The 14,807-nt window shown below is 36.0% G+C and overlaps 1 protein-coding gene across 2 annotated transcripts in view; it reads left to right on the top strand.

Annotated features, from left to right (window-relative positions):
* The first annotated feature begins 2,529 nt into the window (after positions 1-2,529).
* SHOC1 (shortage in chiasmata 1) overlaps positions 2,530-14,807 on the top strand; it is an 84,831-nt gene continuing 72,553 nt past the window's right edge. The window contains exons 1-4 of one of the 2 annotated variants that reach the window (XM_053908177.1): positions 2,530-2,813; positions 5,707-5,787; positions 8,128-8,251; positions 12,571-12,658. In XM_053908177.1, the coding sequence (XP_053764152.1) occupies positions 2,745-2,813; positions 5,707-5,787; positions 8,128-8,251; positions 12,571-12,658 (362 nt within the window). In that variant the 5' untranslated portion in view covers positions 2,530-2,744. The remainder of the gene's footprint in view (positions 2,814-5,706; positions 5,788-8,127; positions 8,252-12,570; positions 12,659-14,807) is intronic. The other variant, XM_019454203.2, reaches the window with a different exon arrangement.

The raw sequence follows: 14,807 nt of genomic DNA, 5'->3' as shown, positions 1-14,807 counted from the left end.
TAGAAAAGGAAACACAGCTTCTGAAATTCTGGCAATACTCTGTTTCTTTACTTGACTGGAGGTTGCATGGATGTTTTAAACTACAGATTGTCTTACGCACTTTCCGTTATGAACATTATATTTCACAATTTTAATTACAGATATATAAAGAAACATTGCACCCTGGGCCTCTCCTCTTTTTCATTCCTTCTTCCATCTTGCTGACTGAACCATAAATACTGCCACCTGAGACCATGAAAACAAGGACCACAACACAGGAATATCAGAGTAATAAACTGGATGATTAAGTCCCTGAGGACCTTGTGGGGCACAGCTGTCATATCAGACCTGAACCTTTTACTTCTGTACCTCATTTACATGACAGAGAAATACATTTCATATCGCTTGGAAATTTTCTGTTATTTATATAGTCAAATGTGATACTAACTAATGTACCTATATACAAGATCTTCAAAAGACAACCTACTGAATAGAAAAATTGCCTGATCTTGTACACACACTCACACACACACACACAATTAGGCAATTAATGGAATTCATGGAAGAAGACATCCAAAGGGCCCACAAACATCTAAAAAGTGTTTAAACTCAGCAGTAATCAGAAAAGTGAAAAAACAATAATGAGATAGTATTTTTCATGTGTCAGACCAGCAAACATTTTTAAAGAGCAAAATGTTCATTTCTGTCGAGTATTCAGGAAAATGATCCCTCTCAGGCACTGTTAATATAAATTGCTATACATTTTTGGAAGGTAAATTGGCAATATCTATTAAATTGGCAATGTTCTTACCATTTGAGCCAGTAAAGCAACACAAATCTATACCACAGGAATAAGAGCAATAACATTCAAAACCATATGTGTAAGAATTCTTATTGCAGCATTATTTTCAAGGTAAAAAAAAAAAAAAAACCTAAAAACAATCTGTTAAATCCTTCAGTAGTAGAATGGATAAATTATGGCATATCTTTACTCTGAAATATTATGCAGCTGTTAAAAATGAGTTATATATATATATATATATATATATATATACATATATATATATGTATGTATATCTTGATCTGGAAGTTTCTTCAAGATGTATTGCTTAGTATGGAAAATAAGTCACCCATTTTTATATAATTGGCTAGACTATTTTGTGTGCGCATGCCCATATAAATTTGTATGAACATGCAAGAAGGTATAAAAAGATACACCCCAGATTGTTAACATTGGTTACCTAAGAATAGGGTTAGTAATAGAGATTACTTTCTCTGTATTCACCTTTGGATGGTTTTACTGGTTACAATGAAATCCCTATCAGTGAAGCAAACCACACCAACCTGTGCAAAATAGAATGAAGTCTGTAACTTGAGAGAATAAGATGGCTCATCCACTGATGTTTCATGATTAGTACTTTGCTAACAATTAACTGGAATGACACCCATGTGTTAGTGAAATAAATAAATGCATGTTACCTCCTGCAATATTCTGGGAAGAAATTTAATGCCAAGCTATGTCACAGAAAGGAAGAAGGAGTTAAGAAATACAAAGAAAGAAACAATTCTTCCTTATCAGGTGGGTCTAGTGATTCCTAAATGAGCGTGCTTGAGAAGGGGTGGCTATCAATCAAAGTGTACAATCTGCGTGTCCCAATTCTAGCTATGCTCCTGCTCCTCCTCAAATGCTCTTCTGCCGTCAAGGCATGGCCAACACCTAGCCAGACACCTCAGTCACGTTTGCCCCCTCCCTTTTCCTTTCCTCTCTCCCTGATTCTGGTGGCTAAATCTTCTCTGTTTTACTTCTGCTATGCTTCTGCCCTTGCTCTTCTTCTGGCCCTGTCCTGTTTGTCCAGGATTAGCTAATAACATTGGAGCTGCTACTACTAATGAAGTCCAGACTCCTTTGCCTGGTCTTCCCTACCTTTCATACCAGCTCCTTCTAGCTTCCCGCCCTTCTCCACAGCCACCCTCTGCTTGGTGCAGCAAAGGTTTCTCTCGCCGGGGCTCCCGGGGCGGAAGTGCCTGAAACCGGAGGGGCGGGGTGGGGGCGGGGGCGGATGCGGGGGGCGGGACCTGGCCTGGCTGGCCAATGCCAGTGCTGAGCCCAGGGCCAGAGGTCACATGTTCAGTAGGCCGGAATTTTCTCCGGCGAGGGCAGGTACGTGGCGATTTTAGCTGAGGTAGAATCCCTGAGAGGCTTAGGAGACAAACGAGGGAAGGTGTTCTTGAGCTGAGGGGAAGAAAAGCGCAGGATGGGGCTAAAGTATGGCAGCTCCAAAATTTCTGGAAAACCTATTTTTGAGGTCCAGTTAATATGGCTCTGTGGAGACAAGACTTCAGAACCAGGGTCCATGTAACCTAATTAGGCGAGAATAGAGTGTGCGAAGGGCACAGAAAGGCCAGTGGGATTTCAACCCACTAATGAGAAGTTGTATAGGTGATATAGTATGAGAAACTACGTGAACCTCGCCTGCTCTGGGATTTTACATGGTTAAAGTGTGGTTTTAGGCAGTGGATTGAGGAAGGGGAGAAATCCCCGTGTGTCTTAGGCTGGTGGGAGGAGATGGGATGCCAGCCCTAAAATTCACATTCGCTTGTCTGTGGTCTTAAATAATTTTGGGAATAATATTATATTATACATATGTACACTTTAACTATATACAATTTTTATTTCTCAATTACACTTCAGTAAAGCTGGGTGGCAAAAAGTTTGTGCTTTACTTCTCTGGCCTTGTGCATAAAAGCCTGACCGAATTATTTATATGCATTTCTATTTTGGCCCAGATACCTGTCAGGAGGTAGCACAAGAGAAAGAAAATTTTCATAAACAGGTAAGGAAAAATATTTCAGGAATTGCTGCAATTCAAAAGTTGATTTTTTTTAATGTTTATTTATTTTTGAGATAGAGACAGAGCGTGAGCGGAGGAGGGTAGAGAGAGAGAGGGAGACACAGAATCCGAAGCAGGCTCCAGGCTCTGAGCTGTCAGCACAGAGTCTGACGCGGGGCTTGAACTCACAAACTGTGAGATCATGACCTGAGCTGAAGTCGGACACCCAACCGACTGAGCCACCCAGGTGCCCCAAAAGTTGATTATTTTAAAAATACCTTCTCTTTAACCATGATTTTGCTTGTTTTCAGGCCAATTTATCTCTCTTCCTATTTTTCCACTATTATAAGATGGGTTCAAATACCTGTAATGCAATGAAATAAAGTTGACAGGTGAAAGAAATTTTATGAATATATATGGTGTATAGTATTTTATTTAAGTTCTATATGTTCAGCATGAATTTAAACGATTAACTTCAATACAACAGTAATTATTATTTAAGGTAGCTGTTGAGAATGATGAATCTGAAGCTGATAGAGGTACTAGGCTTCACAAGAAAGGAAAATTTAAGATAAAAGCTGACAACTGAATGGATAAACTAAGTAGAGTTGGTTGTTTTACTTTAAAAAAAAATTTTTTTTAATGTTTATTTATTTTTGAGACAGAGAGAGACAGAGCATGAACGGGGGAGAGTCGGAGAGAGGGAGACACAGAACCTGAAGCAGCTTCAGGCTCCGAGCTGTCAGCACAGAACCTGATACGGGGCTCCAACTCACTGACTGTGAGATCATGACCTGAGCTGAAGTTGGATGCTTAACCAACTGAGCCACCCAGGCGCCCCTGTTTTAAACTTTTTGAAGTGACTTCTAGAATGAGGCACAGGGGTGCCTGTGCCCCTCTCTCTGTCTCTCAAAAATAAATAAACATTTAAAAAAATTTTAGAATGAGGCACAATCAGATAATGTTTTATGAAAGCACAATATCAAGAAGCGGAAATTCTAAATTAATATTTGCCTCAAAGATCCCACAGACTGTGTGGGAAGGGTATGGAAGTACAATGACTGGAAATATTTCCAGAGAAGTAATCACTAGTAAAAAAAAAAAAAAAAAAAAAAAAAAAAAAGCTACGTTGGCATTGTTTAATTAAGAGTGAAAGAGGACTCCAACACTATTCCCTACATTTGTTGATACCACAGAATCAAACAATATTAGAAATAACCCAAATAACTTACTGGGTTTGTTTTCATTGGAAAGCTTATTGTAATATGCAAAATGGCTTCTGATTCATTAATCAAATAAAGTAATTGTATTCACTAACAAGTTTGCTCTTAGTTTTTATAGTACAGTAGTTGAGTAGTTAAGAATGTTCACTTGATGATGATTGAAAATAATAGATTCATAGTCAATTAATGTAGATGTACTCTTAAGGTCTTCTGGTGCAGTACCTTCAGTATAGATAAGGAAACAGGTAAACCTTAAACAAATTTAAAATAATAATGAAACTAAGGCAAAACCATTTGGATGAAAATGTTTATTTTACTCACTAAAAACTTACAAACAACCATATGAAGACTTCCTAGCTTACACCTGAATTCCCCAAAACGTTGTAAGTGACTAATTAAAAGGCTGAAAACTATCTGATAAACTAGACTCTGTCCTAGAGTGACCCTTCCAGCCTATAACTGCTGTAGTTCACACATAAATGAGAATCATCTTGGACTCTTTCAGCATTCCAAATTTTACTTACTGTTTCATTAGATGAATTTGTTTATTTATCAATAATGACACATTGACCTAGGAATAATATGTCATAGTGGCTTTATTCCAAATGAGCTATTAGGAAATTCTAACTTCAGCCTTTTTAAAAAAATTTTTTTAAGTTTTTATTTTATTTTTTTAGTAATCTCTATTTCCAGCATGGGGCTTGAACTCATGACCCCAAGATCAAGAGTTGAATACTCTTCTGACTGAGCCAGCCAGGTGCCCCTGGGCTTCTTATTTTTTACTTTTATTTTTTTTTAAGTTTATTTGAGACAGAGAGAGAGAGAGAGAGAGAGAAAACGCACATGTGAGCAGGGAAGGGGCAAAGAGAGAGAGAGGGAGAGAGAAAATCCCAAGCAGGCTCTGTGCTGTGAGCGCAGTTGTCGATCTCATGAACTGTGAGATCGTGACCTGATCTGAAATCAATAGTTGGACACTTAAAGCCATCCAGGTGCCCTATAGGCTTTTTATTTTTTAAGTAAGAGCAGAATTTCCCAAATTCTACTCCTCCACTTCAGCAAAGTTTTGCCTGTGGTTATGCTATTTCAGCACCACTTAAGAAATATGATTCTCTTGAGAAAACAACTGTACCAGTCTTGCGAATTCCTGCCTCTTTTGCAACAATATGATCACAGTATATATTTCAATCTACCAACCAGAAGTTGTGTGGATTAAACAATATATGAACATATATGAAAAATATATGAACAATTTTATATCAACATGTTATTTTCATATTAGATTTAGATCATAGTAATAAATGTTATTTTTAGAGTTAACTTTTTTTTTAAATATAATTCAGCATCTTTTTAAAAATGAATGAACCAGGGGCACCTGGGTGGTTCAGTAGTTAAGCATTCAACCTTGGCTCAGGTCATGATTTCACGGTTTATGGGTTCAAGCCCTGCATCAGGTTCTGTGCTGACGGCTCAGAGCCTGGAGCCTGCTTTGGATTCTGTGTCTCCCTCTCTTTCTCTGTCCCTCCCCTGCTTGTGCTCTGTCTCTCTCTCTCAAAAATAAATAAACATTAAAAATAAAATAAAATGAATGAACCAAAGTTTTGTGATTAAGAATGGTTTTCTACTCCTTGCTTTGCTATTTTACCAACATTTAATATTAATTTTTTAATTTCCAGATACTGAAATTTGTACGACTTTCAGAGAAAGAAGATATGTTTCCAACATTCAAATATTGTGCAATAGACTATTTATATGAGGTAGAGTGTTATTGGATCACTGACTACTAAGAATTATGATATAAAAAGTGCATTTATTACATGATTATGATAATTTTATAGTAGTCCTTAGATTAATCCTTATTCTGATTACTTTGAGATTTAAAATTTCTTCCCACTTTTTAAAAAAAATTTTTTTTTAATGTTTATTTATTTTTGAGAGAGACAGAGACAGAATGCGAGTGGGTTAGGGGCAAAGAGAGAGGGAGACACAGAAGCAGAAGCAGGCTTCAGGCTCTGAGCTGTCAGCACAGAGCCCGATGCGGGACTCGAATTCACAATCTGTGAGATCATGACCTGAGCCGAAGTCGGACGCTCAACCGACTGAGCCACCCAGGTGCCCCGCTTCCCACTTTTAATATACCTTTAAAATACCACTTTTGGAAAGAAATTATTGACAATGTAACTGAATTTGAAGCTGTCAGCAGAAGAAAATAGAAACTCTTGGCAAATTTGGGTTCCTTTTATGAACGTTCTTGAGTGATCTTTCTTGAAAAGAGTGGGGGGAAAGCAGTCCTAGTTATCTTTATGAGAAAATAACAGTAACAGCGTGTATTGACCACTTAACTGTGGGACAGATACTTTGCTCTTTTCTTGGATTATGTCATTTGACCATCATAACTAGTGAAAGAGCTAGATGCCAGGGTTACATAGGTTTTAGAATTTTACAGGTGAAGAAATTGATGTCTAGAGAACTTAAATAGCTTATACAAAGCTGAGATTTAAGTCCAGCACATTGTTAAGAAACTGAATGGAATAGTCCTCATACAACAGTTCATTGTTCTTATGATCTTAATTGACTAGCGATATTTTGATTTTCTTTATAATCTTGACCTCATTACCAGGAAAAAAAATTACTCCAATGTAATTAAAACTGTTAACATTTTATAGGAAAAAAGAGATATTTGGACATTTTCAAGTTTTATTTTTTTGATAACTGAGGGAGGTAAATGTGTTGTTATAACATATACATGGTAGGGAATCAGAAGTCATTGTTAAACAAATATATTTATAAATATATTGGCCACTTCAAAATTAGTCTGTATTCAGACATCCTCAGAATTTATCCTTGTTTATGGTATCTTGGTTTCTTCCTGGTGGATTGCACTCCATGGTATAGTACAAATATGATACTAATCAATTGCAAATCTTGAAAAAGTTGTAGGATTTTGTAAAGTTCATGAAAACAGTGTTGAGGCACCACTTAAATAACAGGTAAAGGTATTGTCAAATGAAGATCTTGCAATATTAGATTAGTTACAGATAAGAGGAAGACAATGGTTTGAATATTAAAGGAGTCAGAGATGCCTTGGGAATATTTTGCTTAAATATTTTTAAAAAATATCTTCTTTATGATCAAAGGTGAAGTAATGACTAATATCATGCATGTCATATAATATAGCTTACGGGAAAATTCTGACAAAAAAGCAATTATGATTATAAGCTAATTATAAACAACATTTTATTTAGATATAAAATTTAATTTTTATAACTTTATTTCGTTTTTTTTGGACAAAGTATAAATCAAGCTTTTTGTTTTTTTTACTATGAACCTTTGGTCTGCATTTTATTTAAATTACTTTAACTCATCTTTCCATTTAGTTTTGGGTGATCAAGACCTCTTATTTAATATGTATAACACCTTCAGCAAACTCTTAGGAAGTGATGCAAGAAACTATCATTTGTCCTAATTAAAAGAATAATGAATTCTGTGGGAGGTTGAGAGTCACTGAGGAAAAGCTTCATAGAGGAGATATTGCTTTAGATGGGCCTTGAAAGATAAATAGGATTTTGATAACCTGAGAATAGCAGGGCATTTTTCCAAGGCACACTGTAGACCACAGGGTTGAAGAAATACTTTTTGTTTATTGATATTTTTTTAAAGATAGAGACATATTTACTGGTTGTCACAAGTTTAATAATTTGTAGACATAGAAAATAAAATTAAGACAGCCATATTGTACTGCTAAGTGAAAAAAAAGCACATTGCTAAGTGGCATACTGTATAAATGATGTGGTCTCATTTTTGTCCAACACACACACACACACACACACACACACACGCACACACACACACACAAATTTTAGCCTAACCTACTAAGAGAATTTTGTGGAAAATACGCCAAAGTATAACTGATATTGCTAGGGACCTTGACTGTCTCAGTTATGTGTCTCTGTGTTATTTGATATTTTATAATGAGCAGGTATTGCTTTTAAATAAAAATAATATAAATTGAAAAGAATAGAGAATTTTAATATTCTGAACACTGATAGTTAAATCTGATAAACATATTAAAAGATTTTATAATCTTTCTTACATAGAATATAGTTAGAAAGAAGTTTTGCAGAGATGCTTTGTTGCTTCGAATCCCTTCATGTTTATATCAAGATGGAAATTATTATGCAGGAGTTATTGATAATAAGTATAGGAGGCCATGGATGAGAGGTATGTTTTATTTTTATTTCTCAAAAATCTATTTTAAAAATGATTTTACAGTTTAGCACAGTAAATTATTAGGAAAATACAGTGCTTTCCTTATAAAATAAAAATGCATTGCATTTATTCATATCAGAACTCCAAGAAGGTTACAGATTAACATTTTTATGACAATTTAGGTGACAAAGTAGGAAATTGGGAAGCTTATACTAGATATGAATAGAACAAATAAAAAATATGTAGGTGATGAAATCTTAAAATATTCTAGCCTTGTAAACACTTATTGTATTATATAATAAGGTCTTGCTTAACTGTAGGAGGGCTACTTTAAAATGTAATGATACACTGAATATAAAACTATTTTTTTAAATTTAATTTACATTCAAGTTAGTTAGCTTATAGTACAACAGTGATTTGGGGATAGATTCCTTAATGCCCCTTACCCATTTAGCCCATCCCCCCTCCCAGAACCCCTCCAGTAACCCTCTGTTTGTTCTCCATATATAAGAGTCTCTTATGTATAAAACTACTTTTAAATGTTTATGTACAAAATGTTATTTTTTGCTCTTATCATGTCATGGATTTAAGAAAGAGGAAGCATTCCATAGAGGAGTCAAGTCAGTTAACAACATTTATTCAGCATGTATTATGGACCAGGCACTGTTTTTGGGTGCTAAGGACAGTGCCTAATAAGACAAAAATAGTTCCTTCCCTTAGTGGGTTTTCAGACTGGTAAGAAGGATGCAGCAATAAAACAATTAAATATATACACTAATGTCTGGTATTAATAAATGTGTAGAGAAGACACAGTAGTGTAATGTGATATGAAATTTGGTAGGGAGCACTATTTCCTAGGTTAGTTAGGGAAGGGGGCAAACATTTGAGTGGAGTTCTGAATGATGAGAGGGCAACAACCATAAAAAGATATGGGAGAGAAGGCTTTCAAGCAAATGCAAAGTTCCTGACTCAGGAATAAACTTGATGTGTGTAATAACCAGAAAATTAGGCCATTGTGACAAGTTAATGCAAAGGGATATCTGAGAAGTAGGCAGCTTTTGAAAGATGTAAGATGTTGTAGGCTATAATATGGAGTTTATTTGTTTATATTATGGCTAATGTGGTAAATCATTTCCAGTTTTTAAAAAGGGAGTGACATAACCTGATTTATGCTTTAGAAAGATCATTCTGGTTGTTTGGAGTATGGAAAGGCAAGAATAGAGATGGTAGAATCAATCAGAAAGCTGTCATATTGGTTCAGAATCTAGACTGCTTAGTAAATCTACCCTCTGTATAAAAGATGATAGTGGCTTGAACTAGGCTTATAGTAATGGAGGTGTGAGAAGTGTTTGAATTGAGACTATTTTAGAGGTCTAGCCAACGGTGAGAGGATTAAAGAAAAAATAGAACAATAAAGAGTTTCCTCTAGGTTTTTGACCTGAGCAAGTGGGTGGATGGTAGTGCTGTTTCCTAAGATAAGGAAAGGCTCGTGGGGAAGCCAAAATGTGGCTGGAGTTAATAGCTCTGCTTTGGCTGGGTCAAAATGCCTATTTAGGCATCTCAATGAAGGCATCAAGAAGGCAATTGGTTATATTAATCTTGAGCACAGCTAGAGTTTCAGGTTGGAGTTATCATATATAGATTATACATAAATTTATGGAACTGGATGAAGTCACTGAAAGCATGAGTATATATAGAGCAGAGAGCCTAGGACAGAGCCTCAGAACATTCCAACAGTTAAAAGGCAAAACTAGATTAGATGACAAGTGAGATAGAAAAACCAGATATTGTGGAATTCTAAAAAAAAAAAAAGAAAAAAAAGTGTTTCAAGCAAGATTAAGTGGTCAAAAGTACTGGTTCCTGTTAAAGTATCAAGTAAGATGAAGATAGTGACCATTAGTTTGACTAAATGTAGGTCATCGATGACCTTGGTAAGAGTAGTTTAACTGGAACATTTGGTATGGAGGCCTGATTGGAATATGCTGAGCAAGAATGAGAAGTGAGATGTGAGGTGGTGAATATAGGCAAATCTTTTGAGGAATTTTGCTATGAAGTAAAATAGAAAACTGAGGCACTAGCTGAAGGAGAAGTGCAATAAAAAGAGGGTTTTTTCTTCTCTTTTTTTTTTTTAGATGTGTGATTAAAAAAATATGTGTCATAAGTAAAGAGACTATAAAATGTTTGTTTGCCAGTGGAAATGATCTTGGTAAAAAGAGAGAAACTAATGATGTAGGAAAGAAAAAGGGTAGCTTAGTAAAGGGGGATAGTATCAAGAGCACAGTTGGAGGAGTTGGTGTTATATAGAAGCCAGAATATTTCTTCCATTATGATAGATAGGAAGGCAGGGTTTGTAGGTACTTAGTCCAACGAGATGGTAGAATTGGTGGTAGAAGATGAGGTAGTTCTCTGTATCAGTTTTCTATGTGAAGTCATGGCCATAGACTGAGAATAGGTAGGGGATGAGTATCAAAAATTTGAGAAATGAAAGTGTTACATAATTGTCTTAAAGAATGAGAAAGCCAGTTTGATTAGGAAGGCATACTATTATCATCTGTCAATGATGGATGCCTATTTGAAATTTATGGTCATGGGTGGCACAGTCAGTTAAGCCTCTGACTCTTGATCTCAGCCCAGGTCATGATCTCACATTTTGTGGGTTTGAGCCCCACATCAGGCTCTGTGCTGATGGCTGGGAGCCTGCTTGGGATTTTGTCTATCCTTCTCTCTGCCCCTCCCTTGCTTGTGCGTGCTCTCAATCTCTCTCTCCCTCAAAATAAATAAATGAAAACTTAAAAAAAAAAAAGAAATTTTGGTCATAATCTGAAATGAGTTCATTCAGCATGACTGGATGACTTTTTTTCCAGTAATTTTTAGCTGTCCTAGTGTGTGTACACAAGGTGGAGAGTGGGGGTTTTCCCGAGTGAATACAAGGGAAAAAGAGGCAAGGGAATCAAGAGTCTTTTAAAGGGAGTAGTTATGGGACTGGCTATGGAGACTAAAGTGTGTAAGAAAGGAAGTGAGGACATGAGGGAGGATGAATATTGTAAAAATGGAATGAATCTCAATCAGATTGGAAATAAGAAAAACAGTTTTCATGAAACTGCTTCTCTAAAAGTACAAAAGGAAAAAATTAGTTTATCATTTATTCCTATTTCTTTTCCTCTTTTTAAAAATATCAATAACATTAACAGCCAAAATTTAATGGATATTATTTATTGGATATTATTATTTATTTATTCGATATTATTGGTATGTCAGGAATTGTTCTGATAAATTTATATGTTTCATCCCATTTAATCTTCACAACAACACAATGAAAAGGCAATTATTATTATTTCTAATTTGTAGATAAGGACACTAAGATACAAAGCAGTTAAGAGATTTACCCAAGATCATACAGTTAATAAGTAGCAATACATGTATTAAAATCTAGGCGGGATAATTCCAGAACCTGTACTCTATTTTTTTTCTTTTTAAGTTTATTTTTATTTATTTTGAGAGAGAGAGAGCTGGGGAGAGGCAGAGAGAGAGAGGGAGAGAGAGAATCCCAAGCAGGCTGTGCACTGCCAGCACAGAGCCCAGTGGCAGGGCTTGATCCCACAAACTTTGAGATCATGACCTGAACTGAAATCAAGAGTCAGATGCTTAACCAACTGAGCCACCCAGGTGCCTCCAGAACGTGTACTCTTGACCACTACACTTTCATATTTTTTTTTTAATGACATGCAAACTCAGACATTAAGTAATTTGTCTAAAATGGTAACTAGTAAGAAGTAACATTGGTGGTAGAATGCAGCTCCTTTGACTCTTAACTTCACTCAGTCGCTTCCTCTGACATTAGTATATGACATGATCCTTCTTTTAGGAAACCAAGGGTCGAATTTGAGAGACAAGCTATAGACACCTAAAATTTTAAAATATGGCTGTTGTGATTATGTACCAGAGTGAGTGCTACTGACAATATTATGGCCCTTCCAGGGGAATATATCAGAGTGAGCTGAAATGGTTAATAAGAAAAGCTTTATGAGGAATAATACAAGTTGTTGAACAGGAATATCTAGGATGGTAAGGCTGTATGAGCAAAAGAGAGATTGTAAAGATGAGGATGGTATGTGCAGGTGGTATTGTTCTGACTATAGTTGAGGGGTTTTTTGGGGGGTGAGTTGTAATAATGAGTATTTAAATATCTGGAATCTGGTATAATTTTGGGAAAAATTACATTTGGGAACAAAGAAAGATAACACCATAATGTAAAAGATTCATATTTAGCTTCCTTGTATTAAGTGTAAAAGAAAATTCTAGAAGCTAATATTTACCATTCTGCTTTCTAGCTTCAGCTGTTTCAGTGCCGGGAGTGACAGATCTCTCAGTCTTGGATCAATGGAAAGCAAGTCTCTTTGTGGAGGATTTTCTTGAGAAGTATGTGTCCTTAACCTCAATCTCCCTTTACATCTAGGAGATAAACATTAAGTTCTCCAGACACCTGAAGAGAGAAGATCCTTTCCTTTGTACCCTAACAGATTTTATTCTTTTATCTGAAGAAAAAGCCCTAATCTGAACCACAAAGAGGGATTTATACCCTCTTTGAAAAAAATTTTTTTGTTTATTTATTTTGAGAGGGAGAGAAAGAGAGAAAGAGGGATCCCAAGCAGGCTCCTCACTGTGACAGCACAGAGCCCAATATGGGGCTTGAACTCACGAACCATGAGATCATGACTTGAGCCAAAATCAAGAGTCAGTTTCTTAACTGACTGAGCCACCCCTCCACCCTGACTTATACCTTCTTTTTATCTTCTCATTTATCACATATTAACTGTTCTCTATGCATTTGTGTTGCAAAAGACACATGAAAATAAAGCAAATATGTTATTATGCTTTTAATTAGTAAGGAAACTTCTTATAGAAAATGTCTATAGAACACTTTATATTAAAACCAGTTTTTTGGGGGCACCTGGGTGGCTTAGTTGGTTGAGTGACTGACTCTTGATTTTGGCTCAGGTCATGATCTCACAGTTCATGAGATTGAGCCCTGTGTTGGGCTCTGTGCTGACAGCATGGAGCCTGCTTGGGATTCTCTCTCTTTCTCTCTGCCCCAACCCTACTCATCCTCTCTCTCTCTCTCTCTCAAAATAAATAAATAAACTTTAAAAAATAATAAAATAAAGTAAGTCTTTTATCCTATAGTATAAATGCAGATTTAAGGCTATTTTCTAACATACTTTGTCAAAACATTGCTTATTATTAGTTCAGTCATTCATCAAATATTTATTATATATCATCCTATGTGATGCAAGTCTCTGCTCTCAAAGAACACAAGAAACTAGGGAGTAGAGATTTATAAACTAATTACAATACAATATGGGAAGTATAATGACAGAGGTAGGAACACAGAACATAATATACGGAAGAACATCTAACCCAGTCTATATTATTAATATAGACATAAATTAGGGATTCCAGTGCAAAGGTAAAGAGTTTGTTGCTTTACTTTGTACAAAGAGTGCTGATCAGGGGCGCCTGGGTGGCTCACTTGGTTAAACAATTTTGTTGTTGTTGTTAAGTTAGCAAATATACAGTGTAGTCTTAGCTTCAGGAGCAGATTCCTGTGATTCATCACTTACGTACAACACCCAGTACTCATCCCAGCATCTGAGTCTTGATTTTGGCTCAGGTCACGATCTAATGATTCATGAAATGGAACTCCACATCAGGCTCATTGCTGACAGCGCAAAGCCTGCCTGGGATTCTCTTCCTCTGTCTCTGTCCCTCCCCTGCTCATGTACGTGCATGCATGTGTTTTTTCTCTCTCTCTTTCTCAAAATAAACAAATAAACTTTAAAAAAAAGAGTGCTGACCTAGGAAGGATATAGTTATTATTCATGTTTTCAGGTTTTTAATAATTTAAGTTGTCCTTAGTTGTGTTGGAAAGAAACAAATTACCTATTTAAATGTGTCCAGACTCAAAATCCTGAGAAGCCCATTTTTTTTTTTTTGAGAGAGAGAGAGAGAGAGCGAGCTGGGGAAAGGGGCAGAGAGAGAGACAGAGAGAATCCCAAGCAAGCTCCATGCCTAGCATAGAGCCAGACATGGGGTTTGATCCCACAACTCTGGAATCATGACCTGAGCTGAAATCAAGAGTTGGATGTTCAACTGACAGAGCCACCAGGTGCCCCCCAAATACCATTTCTATCATCTAGGAATTTAAAAGTCGGATTAGGAAGATAATATATAAACATTATTTATAATTAAAAATTATAAATTAATTATAACAAAAATTAACCTTGTAAGGATTAAATGATAATAGAAGATGACTATCATGAAGTCTATCACAAGGCCTAAGGCCAACACAAGGTATGTATTGCATGACTAAACTGAGCTGTGAGGAAGCAGGAAGTTGTAGTTAAAAGAGCTCTGCTCCATGAAATCCAAAAGATGTGGATTTCAAGTCTTGATTTGAAAAGTCAAAGTCAAGTACTACCTACTTTGATAAGTTCTTGTCTCTCTATGACCCTCATTCTCTTTGTCATTATAATGATGCTGGAGCAGTGCTTCTCAATCTTTAATGTGC

The sequence above is a fragment of the Panthera pardus genome, unplaced genomic scaffold, assembly GCF_024362965.1.
Source record: "Panthera pardus isolate Hobbes unplaced genomic scaffold, ASM2436296v1 HiC_scaffold_20, whole genome shotgun sequence".
Classification (NCBI taxonomy): Eukaryota; Metazoa; Chordata; class Mammalia; order Carnivora; family Felidae; genus Panthera; species Panthera pardus.
This window is presented reverse-complemented; position numbering and strand designations above follow the sequence as displayed.